The 23,914-nt window shown below is 42.8% G+C and overlaps 1 protein-coding gene across 9 annotated transcripts in view; it reads left to right on the top strand.

Annotated features, from left to right (window-relative positions):
- Positions 1 to 23,914, top strand: part of LOC147698863 (uncharacterized) — a 171,392-nt gene that overhangs the window by 139,817 nt on the left and 7,661 nt on the right. For all 9 annotated transcript variants that reach the window (XM_086935472.1, XM_086935473.1, XM_086935471.1 and 6 more), the window contains one exon: positions 14,309 to 14,365. In XM_086935472.1, the coding sequence (XP_086791598.1) occupies positions 14,309 to 14,322 (14 nt within the window). In that variant the 3' untranslated portion in view covers positions 14,323 to 14,365. The remainder of the gene's footprint in view (positions 1 to 14,308; positions 14,366 to 23,914) is intronic.

The following is a 23,914-nucleotide window of genomic DNA, read 5'->3' as shown; positions in this document are numbered from 1 at the left end:
ATTGATGTTTGGGGTGATACTCCATCGCAAGGGCAATTAGGTAGCAATTTTTCCCAATCATTCATTGTCGGAAAGCTTACCAAGCGATGGAATATGTCGAATCTAAGGCGGGTCAGTACAAATCTATCGTACCCACTTGATGTATATGTTAAGTATGATTGGATGCTGACCACATCATTTGATTTATTTGCACCGTGGGCTTTTGTGCCTCCCCTGAACCCAGATTGGAGATCTGATAAGACGTTGTTATCCTCTGCCCATTTCTGAAGTCGATTAAGTACTATTCGGCCTGCCACTTTACCGTCGAATCCAGCAATGAGTTAGGATGATAACAAGCCGGATTCTGTCGGTCGCCCTTCTTAAAAATCGGTACCATGATGGACTCCGACCACAATTCTATCAATCCTTCTGCGCAACACGCTTCTAACACTCTCGTTAATAGGGGGCTCCATAGTTCCATATTTTAATTAAAGATGTCCACCGGGACTCCATCCAGCCCCAGAGCTTTTCCCCCTTTACTAGCCTTTAGAGCGCTTTCTACCTCCCCTAGGGTAATATCTATATATATTGCAAAAACTGTTGATTGGGGTCTAGGGCTAAGACTTGTAGTCTCTGCTACTTTTTGATTCTCCTCATTAGCTTGGCCAAAGATCTCCACGAAATGTTCCACCCAGTGTCTTTCATCTATTACTATTTCTATGGTGGGGGTGTCTTCCGTTACTAAAAATGGGGATTTTAATACTCGCCAAAAGGCAGTGTTATCTTTATTGACACTTGCCATGTGTAAGTCAAACCAGATCTCTTTTCTTAATTCTCCTTTCCTTGATTTCAGTGCCTGATTATATGCCTTTCTGAGAGGTGCGATCTCAAGTCTATCCCTTTCCTTTTTGTGTAACGCACGTTTTAGCTCTGTATAGGCTTTTGTGCAGTTTTTGTTAAACCACCTTTGTTCTTCCCATTCCCATGTTTAGCTCATACTTCCAGTGTTTCTCTGATTGTTTTCGTTATTTCTGTATAGATTATTAACACTTCCTGTATGAGGTGGAGGGGTCTAAACACTTCATAATGCGGCTAAGAGATTTTTTGACTACTATTTTAGTATACTCCTGAGGGTTCACTTTCGCCCATTTTAAGGAGTAGCCATTTATTCTGTCAATTATTAGGTTTTGTGGGCCATATAATCTCTTGTTGTTTGCTCAAGGAGTTATTGTAGGGAAGGATAAGGATACACTCATCAAGAAATGACCGCGGATAGCGTTGTTATGCGTTTTATAGCTCAACAGGTGAGATGCATACCTATTTGATATTAATGTGAAGTCTATAATTGAGCTCAGGCCTCTCCCATTAAAGGTTTGTGAAAATGGAATTGGTGGAGAACACAGTGCATTTACAAAGCCCATTTCTAAGACAAAAAGGATCTCAAATGTCTCCGTATGAGGTATGAGGGAAATGCGGTAGGTTACAATTTCCTTCATCCACCAGGCCACATGTTAGGTTATTGTAAGTCGTACATAGGGTTATATTATAATCCCCCCACCCCCATATAAATAGAGCGTTCCATGTACTGCTGTTCTGGATGTCCTGTAAATAATTTCTAAGTTGTTTCAGGACATCTTTCAGTAAATCCTTCTGTATGTTATAGTAGAGGTTTATCAGCACAAGCATATTTTGATCATCCATTTCCAAGGTTATTATTTGGTAATTAGATTCTGTTTTTACTGGGGTTATTTTATTTATCATCACCAAATTTGAGACATATGTACTTAAGCCACCCTTTGGTCTCCCAGAAATAGAGTGTATGACTGGTATATGATAGGTCTTTTAGCCTTCAATGTGGATTTCCTCTATGGCCCAAGTCTCTTGAAGGGAGAAGACGTTAAATTCCTTCACGAAATCGTACCATAGGTGCATGGTTAACTTAGAGCATAGGACCGCTATGTTCTAATATAATATAGTGAGACTATTCTCATTAGCTATTGGATGTCAAGTAAGGGGGAATTAGCTTTATGGATGGATGGACTTGTTATCAAATGTGTTCCCAGATCTAACACTAGGCTATAGTTATTAATAAGACCTGTGCTAGTGGGGCTGTTATCTGAGACTATGTTCTGTATTTCCGTTGTGTTATGCCCTCCTGCGTGTGTTCTAATCAAAGCTTGTTTTGGGTTTAGAATTTGATGAACGTGTTGTGATTCAGAAGAACTAAAAATAACCACTTTCTTTTGCTTTATTTCCTGTGGGTGGTCCAGTCAGTCTATCTCATCCAGCGACGGGAGCAATGCAAACCGATTTTCCACTGGAATGTTATATGCATATATATTTCTGGCCTCAACGTTTCTGACCCTATCTCCTCTTCCCTGCATGGCTGGTGGTTGGTAAAAGAAACCCACCGGTAGTATGTTAATATTTCCCATCATCGTTATATGGTTTCCTGCCTTCCATAAAATGTTTTCCACCAACAGATGGGTTTTAAACGTCAGGACCACACAATCTCCGTGTAGCATTTTCTACCGTTCCCCACCCACTGAACTCTACGCGCCATCTTGAACTGCATAAAAAGCTGTTCGGTGTACCCCACCTTCGAACTTAGCCAATGTAATAACTTATTTCTTAATATTTCCCAGGATTCATTTCCTGCAAATCTCAGTCTGGGTACGTTTGCTAATACAACCGTATATGGGGTGACTGCTGGTGGTAGATCTAAATAGGGTAGTTCCGTTGGGGATTCATTTAGTGCTTTGGAATATAATCTAGATGGTAGTGGCACAGTAGGTTGATTAATAGTAGTCTTATTAGCACCCTGTTCTCAGATTGTTGTTTCTCTCCTCACCCTGGTTGCTTCGACACTTGCGTGCTGACCCATAATATTTTGTGCCGATGTATGTAGAGTGGCCAGTAAAGTAGCTGATCTACGTGGTGAGTGGGGGATACTCTGACTTGATATTCCAGCCTCTCTATTCAAATGTTGAATGCCAGTTATGTTAGTGTTCCTACATGTTTCGTGAATTCCCTTGCCCCCCTGACTGGGAGCAGTGCCTGTGTTATTAGTGGTCCTTCCCCGGTTACAAAATTTGTCAGACAGGTAAAATAAATAAAATAAAGGATAATTACACACTTATATAGCGCACGACTACCCGGAGGCATCTCAGCGCTTGTACGAATACCACCGAGGAACCCTTCCTGGCCTTTCCCTGTGAGGAGCCCACTCCTGGGCACCCCCAAGGTGAAGTCAGGCATCCTCAGCGTTGTTGGGGCCGTTATAGAGATTAAGCAAGCTATTGCCCTGAGGTGCAGAGTGGGGCTCATGATCAGAATAGGCACCGAGGCGAGAATTATCAGGTCTGAGGAAATTGAGCCCTAGACCTGCAGAGGCGGGAATTGAACCCTGGTCCCGGCCAGACTACTGCATCAGGGTCTGCCGCTCTAACCATTGAGCCACACTTCTCTACATGAACTACTCTTTCTCTTAAGTTATCTAGTGAGTCCCGCACAAAGAGATCTAACCTTTCAACTAGCAAAATTAAGTTTTTTAGATCATTCCCCCTTGGGTCAGTCTTTGTATTTGGGTCTTCTTTGGTCTTCGCAATGCCTTTCATCGGACCCGTTGTTTTTTTTCCCTGCTTAACCAACTGTGGGGTACTTGGCGCTATTTTCTTGGATGTTTTTGTACCCTCCACTATTCCCCCACTCCCTTTGTTCGATATTTCAGATGCGGTCGGTTTTTTTGCAGCTTCTGCGGAGGTTGTGTAAATGAGTCAGGGTCACTAAGTATTATTTCATTAGTCATGTTCTCGATGCACCCGTTCTGGGATGCTATGCCATTTTGACACCCTCCTGGCATATCAGACGGTGCTACAGAAGTAGTATCTGATTCAGTATTGGTGCATGATGTGCCAAATACTATTGACTCCCCTACAGTAGATATTTGTTTCTCTAACGCCCCATAGCTCCAGGGAGGTAGCTCAGTAGAGATTGTTGTGTATCGCCTGGAATTTTTTTCCCCACCGAGGGCTGCACGCTAACCGCCTTTCTATTCCCCATCCTTATACCAAATATATATACTGCAATTAGTCGCTAATCTCAATCCCTCCTGGCAACACGGGGAAGTGACAAAGAGATGATCGTACCTAATATGGATTTTGGGTTATTCGGTTAGCCTCTCGGTCTAGCGATTATGCATAGACAGAATCAAGGTTGTAATTCATAACCCCCTTCCTCAATGCAACAGGGCTTTGTAATATGCAGTGCTACTGTTACTGCCAGAGAGTCTTATAAGTGATAGTCAATAGTAGGCATGGGCTTGGCTACTTACAGCTTCTCTGACAGTCTCATATGTTCAAGACACAGGGCCAAGACATGGGGCCCTGCCCAGCCCAGCCTCGCACAGACTCGGACGGGCGCAGAGAGGCCCGCCCTTGGCCAGGACAAGCCTGCGCATGTCCCACGCAGCGGGGAACCTGTGGTGTTTTTAAGGGCCTCCGGCGCAGCGGGAGTGAAGCAGCTGAAGAGTGCCTCCTGGCGCAGGTGTCTCCGGGAGTTGGAGTCCCCTCCTCTGTGCAAGCTCCTTCACTGCGGCAAAATCCTTTAGCCTCCGAAAGTGTTTGCAGCCATATCCCCATGGCATTTAATTTGGCGTTCATCCAAATAACACCAAACTTCCTCTATTTCGATCCTAGACTTCAAACTTCTATTTATAACAGAAATTAACTCTTGACAAAATGTTGCCAATTTAGGACCCTCAAAGAATGTTTGAAGCCAATTCCCCTCCCGATTGCAGCGAAAACATTGACCTGTAGGGGAGCATTTCATTCAGTGCTTGAGATGTGTAATATGCCATCCATCCAGACAGGGATTGCATCCTTTTAAAGTTTGCTGCTCCTAAGGATTTGTGCCCCTGTCAGCTATTAACTGGTAGTCTTCTTTCTAAAAACTACATTGTGTTTTATAGAAGATTTTAGCCCTGAAATACGCTGTCAATTCCTGAGCCTGGTAATTACAGAGAAGTCTAAACAATTGCGGGTGCCTGTAAGTTTGCTTCTAATTAAAGCTCGCTATTGTGGATGTTTATTAAAATGAATAAGCTGTCCAAAACTCAAGAAAAGCCTACTACACTGCCCCTCAAACAGTAATAGAATCTCTTCCCATGTAATATAATTACTGCTCATTATAAAATCGCTGAAATCCCTGAAACCTTTGGTATTCCATAGTCCTATCACTCCCCTAGATAGGTTTAACTTCAAATAATTACACTCCTGAAATTTAAGAAAGCTGTAGACTGTTGTCATCAAATGGGTTCTAAAAAAAAAAAGCTCCATTCTGTAGTTCAACTCACGAATGACCGTATATTGAGTGTTATTGGCAATTTTGCTGTTTTCATAAAAACTGGGTGATTTATAGCAGATTCCTGGATCATTCTATTTAAAAGGAAAGTTTCCAAGATCTCTTTGCCATCAACCAGTCATACTAAAATAACTAGTAATGCTGCCTGATAATATATTTGAAAGTTGGGGAGCGCTAACCCGCCTTCAGTTTTATCAAGTTGTAAAATTGAGTATTTCACCCTAGGGATTTGTTTGCTCAAAACAAAGCTTCTCGCCAAAGAGCCCAGTTCCTGAAGTAAAGAGCTGTTAACTCCTATGGGTCCATTAATGAAATAAATAAATACATACTAGTAATAGGGACATCTTGATCAGAGAGACACTTCCTATGATTGTTAATGGAAGAACAGATCATCTTTCCAAAGGTGCTTGTGCCATTGTAAGCATTTGAACATAATTTAATTGATAAAGCTGATCATCGGTTTTCGCCACGTATATATCCAAATATTGAATTGGTCATGGTAAACTATCCTGCTGCTGTAGATTAATAGTCAGATTCTCTACTAAAGTGTTAAATAAAAGTATTTATGCCTTGCTCTCATTGATCTTAAACCCCCCTTGTGTTGGTGAATGTTTTGATCAAGTTAAACACTGTTTGTATATTGGCTTCAATGGGAATTCATATTCATGCAGATTTTACAGCCGAGCATCCCAATTCACTTAGTCAAACGCCTTCTCGGCGTCCAGCATTATTATAGCTGAAGTGTTTTGATTACTTGAGAAAAAAATCAACTGCCTTAATTAAACAATTAGTATTTGGAGTCATTAGCATCTTGGCTACAAATTCATTTTGATAAAATTCTGACGGGAAACAATCATTACTGCAGGCGTCTGCTTTTGCCATTTTTTTGAGAGCTGCTTCTACCTCAGCTTGCGTTATAATAGCCACAATTTCCTCCTGATGGCGCTTGGCAAATTGGGTAGATGCATTGATATATAGAATATTGCTCAATGTCAGAGGCTGTAGCTGCATACATATTCTCATATATTCGACTGTAATGCTGCAAAAATACTTTGGCCACAGCCTGTTCCTGAGAGACTAATGAATTGGTTTTAGAATCCTCTATTTGGCTTATCACTTGTTTGTCCTGTTTAATTCGATTGGCCCAGGCAAGGTATTTTCCAATTTGCTGAGTTTCTTCATACATTTGTTGTTGTTTATTTCCTCAAGCACGAAAAGATCCTAACGATTTTGTTTAGCACTTTCTAACTCTTAGACACATCAAGACCCCATACTTTAATGCAGGCCTCTGTGGCTACACTGACCGCCAGTTGTAATTCCTTCATTTGTACCTCTCATTGTTTGTTCTGACTAGCCTTATATGAAATAAAATGCCAGCGCACAGGGACTTTAGAAACCTCCCATAATGAGAATCCTGATGGTGTTTTAGAGTTCAACCAGAAGAATTCTCATATGGGTTACTTCATGTCTAATACCCAATCTTTTTTTTTTGTCGTCAAATTTTTTTATTAATTTAAGAGAGAGTGAAAAAATAATTAAGGTACTACAACATGTAATACATAAAAAACATACCTTGAACAATAAATAATTAATAAAAAGAATAAATATGAGCAATAATATATATAATGGATAAACACTAATAAAATCAGATAGATAAGAACCTAATAATGTCATTTCATTTGTATTACATTTAAGTAAGAATAATTGATCACAGAAACTAATACACAATCTTGATTGAAAAGCAAAGACCTGTAAAGCTGCCTTCTGCGACTCTCCTTTATACCGACAGCTAACTCAATAGGGATCGAGATTTCAGAGTGATCGGAAAAAAGCATTTGCCAAGATATCAGAACCCCCCTCTTTAGTCCTTCTGATACCAAAAAGAAATCCAAACGAGATGCTGTTTTATAATGCTGGGAATAACAAGTGTATTGGCCGACCCCAGGGTGACCCTCCCACCAAGGATCAATTAATTGAAAGTCAGATTCCATTGAAGTAAATATTATCATGGTTTTTCTTTTAAATTGTTTTGTTTTGCATGATTTGATGTATCAAGAGATAGGTTCAGGATATAATTAAAGCCTCCTTGTAAAATTAATGACCCTACTGCTCCTATGGAAATATTATGTTGCTGTTTTAGCAAATCAATCTCATCACTAATGGGTACTCAATATTTTACAAAGTTCACTGGAACTTCCTGAGCCAAAACCTTTGCCTGGATCTCTAATCACATCTTTTATGTACTATTCAAATGTATCACTCAAATATCTTGCAACCCCCCTCACTGCCAGTCCCAAAGATGCAAATAATGCTTGGGAATACTGCTTCGGAATATATATTTTTGCGCTTTTATTTTTCAAGTGGGTCTCTTGTAAAAAGATAACTTCCCGGCTGAATGATATCAGACATCTTATCAGTCTCCCCCATATTTACAATGATTTATTATTCCATCGGCATTACAAGATATAAATTTAAAATGTTGCATTTCATAAATTAAATTACTATTTTGTCAGTCTTACTCCTCTCCCCTCTCAGACCAGCTCTGCTCTGGCAAATCCAAACTACTAAGTTTGAGCTAACTGCTCAACACTTCTCTAGATACCTGCTTTTTTAAATGTGGGTTACCCCCTAAACGACCCCTCTCCAAACCCCCTAGTGGTTCCCCCCTGTATCCAACCTTTCCTCCAACCCCACAACAACACCAGCAGAGGAAGAGGAAGGCCCATGTCCCTCTCCCTCAGCCCACGCTTGAAAATGTGGGACCCTGACAAGGCACCTGGGCGCTCTCTCTTATGTCTCTACCTCCTCGATTTTGTTTCCCGATTCACTATAGATTATCCTTTCAGAAATTGCTGGGTTCTAAATGCTAAGTGTAAATGTGCATATTTCACTTCTGACTTCTAACAGAATAAAAAAAAGTTTTCTACCCAATATACAATAATGTACCATTGAAAACTTAGACATTTCCCCCTGTCTTTAACAACCATCATCACTATAACTATATCGGGAGAGGAGAAGAACAGCTAATACAAAAGATATCTTACATAAATGTGCAGAAGAAGATACATTTAAACATTTAAGAAAATATTTGATTAAGACATTGGATCACAACCACCTAAACCAAATAATTTTAGTTTCTTTCCCCTTTACAAAGTGCTACTCTAGTAAAGTGACTAGTGCTTAACAGCTTATAAAAGGGACTACAGCAAAAAGTGACTGATGCAAAACATTCTAAACAAAATGCTACTCCAGTAAAGTGGCCTTCCTCCAGGGTAAGGCATAGAATAAATTGCCCTTTAAATAAAATTGTGAGCTTGGATTTTTGGACAATAGATGCCTGTGCGCCAGTATTTATTAATTGACCAATACGACCTAGGAAATCCCAGGGCTGGCAAGCTGCAAATGCAGGCATATCTGAGAATCATCTAACTGGTGACCCATCAGTTAACAAACAAAAAATCCTTTATGACGTTGGAAAAAATAGCCTTCTTTATCTGATAATCTGCAAAATTTACAATCACAGTCCGTGGGTATTTAGCATTAGGTGACTGTTGTGTAGGTATTCAATGAGCCTGCATTATTGTGAGATCTGCAAGGGCTTTCTCCAGGATATGTTCTTTTATCATTGTTTCTATGTACAAAAGCGGATATGCATATCCATTAATGAGTTCACTTTGCTCTTGAATTCCTACAAAGTGCAAGTTTGATCTTCTTGCATAGTTCTCCATTTAATCCACCTTAATTTGTGAGGCCTTGAATTTTTTCTGGAGAACATCGATATCCTTGGCCCAACTAAGTCAACGATTCTCCAAATCTGAAACTCTCTGCTCAATCTCTTTCATTCGGTATGGAATTTGTTGAACCATTTCCTCTATCTTATCCAACCTATGGTACACTTAGCCTGAAAGGTCTTACATTCTCAAATGTCTGCTAAAATGGCTTCAAAGAATCGAAGAAACTTATGGATTGAAGGCTGACTAGGATTGGCTAGAGCAGTGCCTTGTACCGCCCCTTGCATCAATGATGTTGTAGAATGATTTTAAGACTGTGATGCTTCACCTTTATTAGATGGTTCCTGTCCGGTCCTGTCATGAATCAAATTTGCGGTTGTTTGAGGCAATAACATGACAGAATCAGGAACTTCTAGTATTCGATTGCTGAGGGCTGCTGCACCTTTTGATGAGAATAAGAAATCTTCTGTAACTGATGTTGCACCAGGTTCTGATGTCAATAATGATCTTACCTCACCAAGACCATCTGTGCATGCATTCATACTCTACAATCCAATTTTTCGACTTTTTAAAAGTAGGGGATAGTCCTCAAAATCCTTGCTACCCTCTTTCATAGATCTTTCCTGTTTCCCACTGGTTGTAGTTGTATCAATTTACAGTCCTCCTCGCAAGATTCACTACTATTCTGTTGCAGAGAATTGAGAACAACATGCATGTTATCAGAAACAGAAACAGGAGTGGCAGTACCTATGAGAGGTATGGCTGTTACAGGGGTAGCTGATTTATCTGCTGTAGCTGGAAATGCCAGAGATACCAACTTCATAGCGCTACCTGACGAATTGCCTCTATTTAAAGAATTTGTTTCTCTTCTTGCTGCAAGAATGTGAGTTTGCTCTACCTTCCTTTATGCCTTTTCATTACGTGATGTAGTATTCATAACTGGCGCACCCATTCCCCTCAAGTTCATCTGGTGCATGCTCTTCATGCAGAGACTAAGAGGTATCACCTTTGTTTGGCAACAGCTGGACTCTCATGGCAGGTAAAGCAGTTATTGCAGAAATAGTGCCATCAAACCAAGGAACAGGAAGGTGATGAGTGAGCCTATATAGAGAACCTCTACTGGGAAGGGTTAGCCTGTCGCATTGACTCTTTGATGCTAAAAAAAACACTTACCTCATTGAGGCACCTACTGGCTCCCCAGCTATTCCCTTATACTGATACTTGCCATTGCCGTCTAGAGCTCCTCGAGCATGCCAGAACACCTTTTCCCCTTACTCAGCAAAATCCATGCCGAGCTGGCTCTACGGCTGCTCTCACCGCACCACAATGCATGGGAGGAAATACGGATCTCCTGAACTTTTCGCTTTTCCCTGCTCCACACCGCTACAGCAAACGCGTTAACTAGGGCGATCCTCGGCTGTGTTTGCATCCCCTGCTGCTCTAGCGTCTCTGACCTGGATGCCAAATTAGCCACATTGGACAATACCTATAGTGAGGAGGTGGAGTCCAGAGTACTCAGCCGTGAGTCATGCGGGCCGCTACCTCACTGTCGACCTCCAATTCAAGAGAAGTTGGAAATGTTTGTGATACATTTAGAAATTGGTTATTGGGTTTCCATACCCAGTAATCATGATATTAAAGTGGATCAAGTTTAAATTAGGATTAACCTTTGGGAAAAGTGTTTCTGCCTGTTTTTCCACATTTAATGATCTTAAATAGCACTATCATTGTGCTGATACTAGGGAGCACAGCTGTACATTGGCATACAGTGTTATGTTGTGACCCAGGTTCCAAAGTCATTTGAAAGCTGAGTTTATCTGCTGACTGTACATTGTACAAACCATTTTCCTCTTTCCATCCTTGTCTAAATTAGTGAATGGTGTACATTGTACAGTTTTTAAAACATCTGTCAATTACTTGTTTGCATCATTATTAGAGAACTATGATTAATTTTAAATTGTGGTACTTGAATAGAGAAAGCATTTAAGAACTGGCAAAGAGGGAATTTCACTTGCTGTTTGCTATCTCCTTAAATGCCATGTTTAGGTGAGCAAATGATTAGCCCAGATTGTGACATAAAGTAAGACTTTGGCATAGTTCTACAAGGTTTACCTTTCCACCCACTGTTGACAGGTGAACTTGGTTCAATACACCAGTGATAAATGTGGAAGACAGGTTAATCGTAGCCCTACAGACCCAACCCAAAACTTAGTTAAAGGAGAGTTATTACTTTTGGGTTACTAACAATTCCTGCAAGAGGATCAGGACCACCGTAGTAAGAGGAACAATATCAAACACACGCACATTGGACTAAGAAGAAGAGACACTTTTACATTAAAAGAATTTTTTATAACAGGGTGAACTCGTTTTTAGCAAATCTAAAATAATTTCACAGGATATCACACAACAAGAAGGCACTTTGTGAACAACGTGAATAAAATGAACATTTCATACAGTTAAAATATCATATGAAAATTTAATACATAGTTAAAATATCATCTTAAGCCTATCACTTCAAAACATACTACTATGTGCCCCAGTAGGAGAACATGGAGAGTAGAACAACTTGCAAACTAGAGTTTTTTAGGGAGAAACAGCATACTGCACACCCTGCCGACAGCAAGAGCTGTCTTTATCATTGGATGCATGAAGGCAGTGTTCTTAGTGAAAGGAAAACGCCCTGTGGTAGCTGCCTTCCTCTGGGACTCTGCCTTATCAACCTCAGACAAGATGCAGCTCTCCACCTACCTGTGTTGGCCCTCTACCACCTCCAGGATCCATGTTTTTCCAGGCCTCGTCTCATTTGCTGCATTCTTCTTCCTTTTCCTGCTTTTACACTACTCTCTTCTCAAGCCTCTTCCTGCTCTCTTTTCTTCCTTTTTTGCTGCTCCTGCTCTTTCACCCACCTTTTTTGCTGCTGCTCCCACCCATGTTCCACCCATTTTTCTTACTCTCCAATTCAGTTTTTTTCCTATTGCTTCATACTCCCCCTTGCTCCTACATTCTTTTTTGCTCTCTTTTTGCTTTTTTCTGCCCTCATTGGGCCATTTTAGTCCACTATTGCCCCTTTTTTCCCTGTTCCTGCCCCTTTCTCCCGCCTGCTCCTGCCTCCACCTCTCCTTCCCACCTTTTTGCTAGCCCCACCCATTGCCTCTTAGTGCCCCTCACACCTCCCAGGACCTGCTTAATGGTAGCTGCTGTGCGGCTGCACAGCGAGCAAGCTGCTGATCCGTTGAGCGTGCACAAAAGGCAAGCCTGTTTGCACCCAACAGCACCTTTGGAGCAACCACAACACTGATACAGCCCTGATTGAGGCCTCAGCTGACATCTGTGCCGTCCTTAACAAAGGAGAGACAGCTGTCCTTATCCTTCTCAATCTCTCAGCAGCCTTCAGCATCATCTCTCACCCCATGCTTATCTCCAGACTCCAGGGCATTGGTATCAAAAGTGCTTCCCTGAGATGGATCTCTTCCTTCCTCACTGACAGAACACATCAAGCCCACCTTCCACCCTTCAACTCAGAATCCAAACCAATCATCTGTGCAGTTCCTTAAGGCTCATCACTCAGCCACACCATCTTCAACATCTACATGTCCACCCTTGTCAAACATAGTCAACTCTCCCTCTCCGAAATATCAACTGCCGCCAAAACCAGCTTCCATGAATGCATGATCAGTGTTGCCAATTGTATGTGGAATAACTGTCTCAAGTTTAACACAGACAAGATGGAAATCTTGATATTCGGCAGCGACAAATCCCAGTACAATGCCTCCTGGTAGCCCACAGAACTGGTACTCACTCCAACCTCAACTGAGCACGCCAGGAACCTCTGTATCATCCTGGACAGCAAACTCACCAAGAAGGCCCAAGTCAGCACAGTGTCATCCTCATGCGTCTTTATCCTACACATATTATGTAAGATTTTGAAGTGGCTGCCCAAATACGTGAGATGCATCATCACTCAAGCCCTCATCACCAGATGACTGGACAGTACCTGGATAGCCTCACGGGTGAAAAGTTGCACTCTGCAAGTTGAAAAATAGGAAATAATAAATCATACTTTATTTGCATCGTAAGTGAATGCCCTAGGCTTGCACAAGAATTGCAGTTGAAGTTGTCTCCAGATGGCATCAAATTTGAAACTGACCTCAAAGCATTGTTCGGGTGGGACTAGAGGGGCAAGTGTAGGGTTTGTTATGGTCACGTTCACAGGCGAGGTTTTACCAAGGGTAAGGAAAGACATGGGCTTATGATCTGGGTTCCCAAAATGGGAAGGTTGAATTATTGGGAATATCTCTTTTGGTATTGCTCCTATGTCACTTAATCAAGGGGTATGCTACGAACGATACCTAACTCATCCCTGATTGTCTGATTCTCCTGCTGTAAGGTCTGGACATTGGTTTGCATGTCTGCAAAGGCTTTGGCCAGGTCTAGTGCACTAGGCGCCTCCTTTGTTAAGGCTTGGGCTAAATCATAAGTGTCTATATGATCACTATGGTCCATATAGTCCAAGCGAAAAAGGCAGTTGTGTTTTGGCCTCCTGTTAAGGCCTCTCACTTGGAATACTTGGCTGCAGGGATGTTGCTGGACGTCACTCTTCTTTAAGACGAATTCCGACTGGGTCTGCAACCCCAAATCAGCAAGTGTCCCTAGAAGGGAAGGGGTGAAGGTAAGAAAGAAAGAGAAAGATCCTTGACATCAAGATCTTGTGTAGGGAAGCCTCCAGAAATACTTCACTTAATCTGAATGTTGAGTGTCTTCTGTCAGACCATTGCTCATCTTAGATTGGTGCTGTAAACCTCGATTCACAAGAGAGAGAGACCTTAGTTTACATTAAGTATTCAAGTTACTGTGCATCAATTCTCCTTACACACAAATAATCATTCAGTACAAATATCTGTGTACTTACAGTCTATTAGCTTTAACCTCTACTTGGGGTTCTGACCCTTACTTCAGGATCTGGGGTAGATACCCTCCTTGCTTGAAATTTGCTTTGAACAACTTAGTCTCTTTCACAATACTGTGCAGGAGAGGATAAACAAGTTAGTTCCTTATGTTAGATTAAAATGGATGCCATGTTTTCTATTTTTAGGAAATCTCAATGATAGTTGAACACGAATAAAAGAAAAAACATCAGCTAGTGCACTAATCTTAGTCTTTGTTTAATTTCCAGTTAGCTCGGTACGGAATCCTTAAAAAGCATTTTAACACTGCTCTTTCTCCCTTTTCTCTCTCAGGTAGAAGAATTTAAGCAGATGAGAAGGCTCACCGAGGGAGAGGACCCAAACAGTCAGGTAAGGAGCTTGTGGCAACATCATGCAGAGAATCAGGCTTCCAGGCTGGAGGTCTTCAGTGTGAATGCAGATTTTCAACCAAGGACGGGAAGAGAGAACCACTCTCTCCAAAAGGGATGAAGTCGTACAGGGCATCGCGGTTTGGGCTCATTATTTATACTGCGCTCAAGCAAGGTGGCCACTGCTACTGAGTGGCACCCAAAATCTCTAGAGAAAAGAGTGGACAAATATTTTGATCTGAGGAGTTTCTTTACGGGTACACAGGGGCCATTTTAGAAAACAGGTCTACTGTTACCCAGACTGTAGTGTGTTTGCTGGAAGAGGAAAGGACTGTGAAAAAATCCATGCTTATTTTGTGCTATGGGTATGTAGGTACTGAGAGAAGATACAAGAGTCCTACAGGTGCTGAGTGGGGAGTCTTATTTCCGATGCGTGTTGGCCAAAAATAAACATAGTTGTTCATGTCCTTAGACAGGCTGGGCAACCAGTACTATCTTTTGCAATTTGCTATAGTTTTCTAAATACCTGGATGTTCAGTAAGAGGAGTATCAAGACCCCAGAATAAAGCTTCCTCCACTAGATCTGGGGTAGGTAGAAATAAAAAAGGTTTAATGGTAAAAGAGGCCATACTGTATGCTATTCCCATCATCAGTCAGCCATTCTCCCATGTCAATCTAAAGGGCCTCCTGTCATATTCTGGAGGCACGAAGTCCATTTCTTGGGTTTTATATCCCCCACCATGACAGCGTATCTTCTTATGTTTCAAGAGTCCCTATATTAAAGGTCATTATTAAATCAAAATCACTAAAAACCATTAGCAACCACATTTTCCTCTGTGTTAAAGCCTTGAGAGAATAAAACAAATGCAAATTATTGTGGTCTGTAAATATCATGACAGCATTAGCAGCTCCTAATAAGTAATATTGCAATTCTTGAAAACCCAACTTGATGGTGAATAACTCTCTCTAAGCTATTGTGTAATTTTGTTATACGGGTAACAGCATTTAGATATGTTAGCTATGAGATGCATGTGTCCTGTAGAACTATCTTGCTGCCAAAGAACCTCTTCCCCACCACTACTTGACAAAAAAGTCTGCAATGGATCAGGGTTGCCGAAGTACCAGCGCTGATGTGAACTTGTAGTTAAGCAAGGAGAAGGCTTGATCAGCTTCATTGGACCAGTGGATAGGTACTTTCTACTTCCAAAGCCTGGTAATGGGGATAATAATTTTAAAAAAATGTGTAATGAATCGCCTATAAAAATCTACGAACCCCAGGAAGCTCTGTATTTCTTTAATGGTGGTAGGTGCTTGCCAATCCAATATTGCAGCGTCCTTTTTCTTATCCATAGTTATGCCTTGATTGGAGAGAATATAACCCCAAAATTCTACTGTGGAGGTGTGGAAGGAACATTTAAAAAATTTAGCAAACAGATTGTTTTCACTGAGACGTTGTAAAATGGCCCAATGTGAGTTAGATGGTCAGTCATAATTCTTGGAGTAAATGAGGATGTCATCTATGTACATAATGACACATTTGTGCAATAAGTCGCTTAGGATCTCTTTAATAAAGAACTGGAATGCTGCTGGGGCTTTACAGAGACCGCACAACATTATTATGTATTCAGAAGGCAATCATCTCTTCAATGCTTTCTTTAACTCTGATGAGGTGGTAATCCCATCACATGTCCAATTTGGTGTAAATGGTTAAATTCCACACCTGATCAGATAGAATCAGGATCAAGGGTAAAATTATCGATTTTTCAATATGACTTTTTTAAGAGCCCTGTAACAAATACATGCCTAATTTGTCATTCTTTCTAAAAGACAAGGAACAATGGGGAGGATTCAGGTAAGGAAGAATAGTGGATGTAACCATGTTCTAGTAAATCATCTAAATAGTTCTTTAGATAATGATTTTCTGAATCGGACATGGCATAAATTCTGCTTCAGGGCAGAATGGCCCCAGGAATAAGATCGATTCTACAGTTTACCTCCTATGGGGAGGTAACTGAGTGGACCTTTCTTTGTCAAAACATCCTTGAAGTCTTCATATTCAATAGCTAGGTCCAGGAACTCTGGTCCATAACAGCAGAGGTCAAAGAAGATATTAGGTCTTGAGTGGTTGTATAACATGTAGATCGACAATGCCACAAAGCAAAGGCCACGAGACGCAGAGCAATATGAGGTTTGTGGAGATGCAAATAAGGCACCCCCTAAAATCACCCTGATGGTATAAGTCTCTATGAGGTCAAAAGGTAGTGTCTCAGTGTAACCTTTTTCAGAAACAAAAGACAAAGGTGTAGTTTGATATTGGATTAAACCTGATGAGAGATCTGAGCTGTAAACGGCTCACATAGGGTCAAGTTTATCCTTTTTAATTCTAGGAATTTTTTAGGAGGTTGCAAGAAGAGATTTAAGAAATTGCTAGTAGCCCCTGAATCTAATACAAAATGCCTTTTGTTGTTGCAGTCAAATGATTACTGTGAGTAGGACAGCTAGGTGACATGAGATTCTCCCCATGGTGTAGGTCAAATATTGAGATGTCTTTTCCAAAACTCTGCTCAACAAGATGAGCTCTTCTTTAGTAGGCAAAAAGGGTCTCGGAGCTGAAAAAGGCTTAACTAAGTTTTGGACCAACAGGGACAAAAGACAAAAGTCCCTGGGGGATAGTATATAGCAGCACAAAGGATCATTTGAATAAAAGGGCCCTGGGAATGATCTGCTGGGTCAAAAAGGATCCTTGGATTAAATGGCCCGGGTGATGGCATTTTGAGTGGCAGGCCGAAATCCCAGGACACAAATCACATAAGGGCTGGGCTCCAGGATCAATGAGCTCCTCTCACAGGCTAGTATTTTATAAATGTCACATTTACACAAACCTAGGGCCAAATCTAGTGAAATTTAAAATAAAATCTTGTATTGAGTTTCTGCACCTAGTAATCATGATATTAAAGTGGAGCAGGTTTAAAATAAGGTTAACCTGTGGCAACAGTGTTTCTGCCTGTTTTGTCACATTTAATGATCCACAGTAAGCACTAGCATTGTGCTAATACTAAGGAGCACACCCTCAGTGGTGAAGAAAGAGGGGTGGGGCTCCCCCATTAGTCAATATTCTCTCTATTGGTTTGGTGCTAGTTTTGTTTTATGTAAAACCACATACTTACCCACATAAATACCCTGAAAACTGCCCTTCACATGGAAGCCTCTGACACTTTTTCGGACATCACCAGGCTCACGAGAGAAATTGAGACCTATTAATTCCACAAATGCTCACCGAGACCGTTAATTAGTAGCATCCAAAAGTTGCAGAACTTTGCCCCGAAACTGTCCTTAACTTTACCTGGTATCACACATGGTCCAGAGACCTAACAGACCATTGACACTGCAATTCACTGTAGAAATTATTTGCATAAATAAATTCAGACATCAGTCACTCTACCTACAAGTACAATTTATAACTAAATATATAAAACAATGGTTGACTCCTTTTGAGAGATGAATACTAGCGATGAGAAACGGGTTCTGCCCTAGATTTATAAATATGATGCTGTCAACCCATGAAACCGCAGGGCAGAAATGCTGGGGACGGGAAATGGGGTGATAACTGGCAGAGAATGGAAGGACGTTTTAACCAGGTTCATAAGTGGTCAAATATATATAGACATTGGAGGAAGAATAATGAGTGACGAGGTTTCTTTAGTCTAAATTCAGGTAAATTTAGCTAAGAGGAGAGATTTTACTTCTTTTTTGAAGGATGCCGTGGATGAGATAAGTCTGATTTCAAACGCTCCTCCTCAGGGATGGCGCCCAGTGTCTGGAATGCCCTCCCTCCAGAAATCAGACTTATCTCATCCACGGCATCCTTCTAAAAAGAAGTAAAATCTCTCCTCTTAGCTAAATTTACCTGAATATAGACTAAAGAAATCTCTGAACTCATTATTCTTCCTCCAATGTCTATATATATTTGACCACTTATGAACCGTTGCTACCTTACCTTGTTTCTATTGTATAACCATTTCCAATCTTTGCACAAAATGACTTGTTTAATCATTCCTTTGCCTTTTTATCCCATTCTGTGTGTAAAGCGCTCTGATATCCGCAGTGCTTAATTTGTAAAATATGAAGTGCAGGTGCTCAATTTCCCCCGGAGGCCCCACCGACTTTCCTAGGCTCCACCCACTTCCGCCAGTGGCTCCACCCACTTACTCTAATTGCTCCACCCCAATGCTTAATTGGTAAAAAACATAAGTGCCAGGGTCCATTTCGGGAGCTCACGACAGATTGCACCACCCATTGCCCCTACAGAGCTGTCAATGACAGTACCAACACAACTACATACCATCTCACACCTAAAAATTATACGCTTCTGACTAATTTTACGTATTTTGACTTAAACACTGTTGTTGTGCTCCTGTGGGCAATATTTTACAGGCATGGTTGGGATTTCTATTTTAAGGTAAATAAAAATTAAGAAAAAAGAGAGAGAAAGAAAAAAAGCCTACTGACTATTCGAATCTGTTTTAGACCTGTCATCTATTCATAAATAATTAGTAATGCAAATAAAGACAGAACAGACTTGTTAAAAAGGTGATACAGAGGACCTTCCAGAATCACAAATTAAGGTCAAGTAAAGGAATATTTAGTTCACTGAGTAAGGGGCAGCGCTGGTCTCAGAAATAGCAATAGAGGGGCAGAATAGGGAGAAAGAAGGGGGGAGAGATGATTGGAAAAGGACGACGAAGAATAGAGCACCTGCAAGAGCGAGAAGAAGTGGAGCGGGGTGCAAAATAGGAATGAGGGAAATCAAGCAACCTTGCCATAAGGATGCGCTGACAGTCCCCAGAAATTCTTGAGGCCCCAGCGCTTAATATTTTACAAGATAAGCATTGTGCACAATGCACCTCAATCGTGTCCAGCAGCAAAACATGACACTCATGCGTAGCTTCTATGCTAATGCACCTCAACAGTAAACTTGCTTTACTCTGATAACAAAAGTATAGAACTCCCACAGTTAATGCAGGGCAGAATAGAATGGGAAAGAAACACAAGAATGATGCGAAATCCATCACAAACACCACCCGCCCAGTAGAGCAGCATTACATTTTTTTCATCTAATGAAAAGCATCCCGTTCCATCCCAAATTCAGCCTGCACCCGTACATGCAAGGGCATTGAGGGTGGGAGGGGGCATGTTAAAAATCCAGCTTCTGTAGTGAACAAAGCCAGACAAATGGAAAACCTTGCAATACAAACAACTCCTCAACGTTTCCCAGATGACAAGTACATGAAGATGAAGATGTGCCCCTACATTAGCTGTACCTAAAATAGCCTTCTCGTAAAATGCACCTATGTTACATATTTTCCTCAATAGAAAAACCCGGAAGTTCCTGCCACATTGAAATAAATAAAGGGTTCTGCTGAAAACAAAACTGCCCACCCGACGAACTACCAGCCGAGGGACGCTAGTGCGGATCTCAGCTGCTATGAATCAATAAAGATTCAAAACCATCTGAAGTTTGGTAAAGCTCATCAATCGATCCTAATAACACATCCAAAGTACCACAATCAACACCCTATCAACAATGCACCCAAAGGGCGCCCAGAGTATAAACGCTATATCATCGGCTAACACGAAGGGGCACCTGTGTACTCAACACTCCAAAAGTGTCTCAATCCTATAATTTGGGACGTGCTACATAAATACTAACACAGTACTTTAAAAAAAATCCCTATTAATATCTGCTCCACGTGTTACCTCTTTAATAGGCCAAAATAATGCCTGAACTGGCAGTGCAAAGCTGCCCTCTTCAGTTTTAATGTTTCCACCTCTTCTGTCCCTGCCTCGAACCCCACATTCGCAATTATATGATGCTGCTCAGAGCATCTCTACAGGCATCTCTGTCCCAGGTGGGACCCGGCCCGATTCTAAATGGAATGTGAGGCCCCAACAACACTCTTCTCACTGCCACGTCTGCCTAGAGTTGGCAGGTGGGGCAGCAGAAAAACAAATTATAAGAGATTGCCCGCCTTTGCCTAGTCACTGGGCAGGCCCCCGCCCTGACGGAATCAATCAGGATTGTATCAGTATTCCAGGGCCTCTCTCTGTCCACATGGGACCCGGCCCTACAGGAAGGGTGTGCGAGGCCCAAACATGAAGAAGTTGTGATCTACAGCAAGTAGTGTAACACGGCGGCCCCACTGACTGCAGGCAGCTGTCCAAAGGAAATATTTGCAGTTTGTGTGTACAATACAAATAATTTAACAAGTCTGTGGCCGGCTGGGGCTCTGCACCGAGTGGTTTTGTGCTCACCTACTTGCGAAGTCTGCTTTCTTCCTCCTAGCATGATATGTCATGTTACCGATTGTAGTAATTATTACAGGTATACTTCTGGGAAGTAGTTGTGATATATTGATGTGGGTGATGTACTGCATGTGTGATGTATGTGGCGAGGCTATTATTTGCAGATCTGATAAAAGGGCTGTGTATATCTTACTGATGCTTGCAGTGTCGACAAACATTTTGAGAAGCCGATTTGAGCGGTGCTGATTTGTACTATGCTACCATATGTGAGCACTTGGGTTGATGAAGGTCCACGTTAGGGTTAGCTGTCTTTCTGCCAGAGTAATCGCGGTTGTGACATGTGTTATATGCATAACACGTGTCTCCCATGGAGTGCATGGTCGTGCCTGAGTTTTGTTGGTAAATGATGAGGCTTAATGGACAGCTGAGCTCACAAACTTCATCCGTGCCGGACTACTTGTGGCAGAGTCTATGTAAGATGGTGCATTATTCGAAAGGGGCATCTACAGAATTTTCCATTGTGTGTGGCAGGGACATCCTGTCTTCTCTCTGTTCTTTCAGAGCCTGGTATGACCCTTTCTGGTGTGTATACCATTTGTGGGGTTTTTTAAGGTGTTGCAACAGAGGTACGTGCTAAAGTGTGTGTATGTGCAGGCTGTATCTGTGAGGTATACAAATTAGTTTACATTGGACGTTATTAGTTATGAGCATGCACATTACTACTCTGTCCCTCTTCATCTATACAGGTGCTAACTACAAGGGTTGTCACCTCTACCAACAGATGCGTTCTAAATTAGCTCGCTGACTTGCACCATTTCTTTTCTTTTTTTTTTTTTTTGTTGTAAGACATTTATTGCAAACAAATGAGAGAGAAGATTCACACTGCGTCACGCCAACAACCCGGGGGCAGGCCGCTATCAGGCAGGTTATACAGAAACATCAGAAAAACAGAACAGAGGCCTTCATCCGGCCGGGTTAAGCATTCAGAGGTAAACATGCAACACAATAAAATCTTAAGTGTGTGCAGTGCGACTTCAGCGAGTAAACGGTCTTACTTTTCTCACAGTGCTTCTGACATTTGAAAGACAATGAAGCCGCCCCTAGATAAGCAGCGGTCAACCACCAGCTGCAGCGGCATGTGTAAAGGATGTGTCTATCAGCACCATTTTTCTCCCAACATGACCCCCCAACAAGCTAAACCAAAAACATCAAACATAGGTGCAAGTACGTAGAGACAGCAGCCATACAACACTTCAGTCAACAAGAAGGTCTCGTGGGTCTGCCCCGGATCATCCAGATAGAGGGCAAGCCATAGTCAGGGCGGGCGTGCGATGGCATCTTTTCTGTGCACGTATAGGCCAGAGGGCGTGTGGGGGGGGGGGGGAGGGGCAATGATTAGGCCACAGGAGGGCCAGTGGGAGGGGGGGGCCAGGGATATAACCGGGGTCAGTGGGGGCAGCAAACGCAGAGCGTGCGTCGGGGCAGGGCCTGTCCGTGGCAGCGCGGGTCCATGGGATTACAATCATTAATCTACGCAGTGCGCACATTCAGCCCATGTCGTCTGAAACACTCGTAGCACGTGAGGTACCTGGGGTGTCTGAACCCGTGCGTTCTCTAGTCCACTGTATAAACGGGCCCCATATGTCAGTAGGTCTGGAAGCGGTGGGCATGGTCTCCCAGTAGTGCGTCAGTTGTGTGTGGCCGTATGTCACATCTCTAATGCAACTCTCGAAAGAGGGGAGGGCCGGTCTGCCCCAGTGCAGTGCGACCTGTCGTTTGGCGTATAAAAGGAGTAATGCATGCAGTTTCCTGTCGCAGGGTTCAGTGTCTTTAACGTACCCCAGCAGACCCAGTAGTGGGGACGGTGAGTCATTCCTATGTATGATGTGATTGATGGCAGTGAAGACCTCCGACCAGTATGTACTCAGCTTGGGGCAGCTCCAAGCCACATGGATAAAGGACGCACCCTCACCCCCACACTTCCAGCAAGAGGCGTCCTCACGGATGCCCATACGGTGTAATAGTGTCGGCGTGCGGTAATATCGGTGTAGGAATTTGAAGTGGATGAGCCGCAACCGATAATTTGGGGATAGGGCTGTGAGTTGCGTACAGCAATACTCGCATGTGTCGTCCGGCAGCTGGCTCTCCAGGTCCGCAGCCCAAGCATGCTTGGCCGTGGCCACCGTCGCCGGGGCCTGTTCCTGCATGCAGTTATACAGTCTGGACACCAGCTTTTTGGGGGAAGGTCGTGAAAGCAAGTTTTGGAGGGCGGCTAGTGTGCAAGGTTCCTCCGGGAAACACGGTCCTAACTTCTTGCAAGACTCCCTAAGGGAATGATATAGTAACGTGTCAGCAAACGAGTAGGGCTGGTCGTCCCCACCTGCGGGCATCTCGAAAAAGGTGCCATCAGGATATAGGTCAGCGAAGGTGAGAAGTCGATTTCCACGGATAGTGAGGACGTCACCTCTTGCTGTCAAACAAGGCAGCATCGGGTTACCCCTCAGGGGGACGGCTGGCGCATAAAGTAGGGAGAGTCCGGCCCTTTTCTGAAGTTCGCGCCAGGTCCAGCGGACCATTTCCACTGTGTCTACTTCACGCGACGGGCATGTAACTTTTCCGTATAGCGCCACTCGTAGTGGCAAGGGGGCGACCACTGCTAGTTCCACCGCCGCATGCGGCTGGTAGGGAGTGGGGTAGGCCCAGAAATGCAGGAACTGAGCCTGCGCACAGAGGGAGTAGAGCTTCAAGTCCGGGGCACCCAGGCCCCCTTGTCGGAGCGGAAGCGTGAGTAGGTCCCAGGAGACTCTGGCCTGACCGCCGGCCCACACCAGCTTCAGCAGCAGTGAGCGGACACGAGCGTGGAAGTACGCTGTCATAGGCAGTGGTACGTTTACGAACAAATACAAGAATTTGGGGAGAACCACCATTTTAGCCAGTGCAATTCTCGCGACCAGGGACAGCGGTAATTTGTTCCAGACCTCGACCTTCCCTTCCAACCAGTCCACCGCCCTCCCGAAATTCAGCGACCACAACTCCTGCACATCTCGGCTGATCCAGATGCCCAAATACTTGACAGCTTCCGTCTCCCATCTGAGGGGGTAGTCAGGAGCAGGGCGATCAGTGCTCTCCGTCAGGGGGAAGGCTACTGACTTTGACCAGTTGATGGATACCCCCGCCAGGCCCTCAAATCTTACAAATTCGCGGAGTAGCGGACTCAGGTTATCTTTAGGATTTAGGACGTACAAGG

The sequence above is a fragment of the Lissotriton vulgaris genome, chromosome 8 (genome assembly GCF_964263255.1).
Source record: "Lissotriton vulgaris chromosome 8, aLisVul1.2, whole genome shotgun sequence".
Taxonomy (NCBI): Eukaryota; Metazoa; Chordata; class Amphibia; order Caudata; family Salamandridae; genus Lissotriton; species Lissotriton vulgaris.
This window is presented reverse-complemented; position numbering and strand designations above follow the sequence as displayed.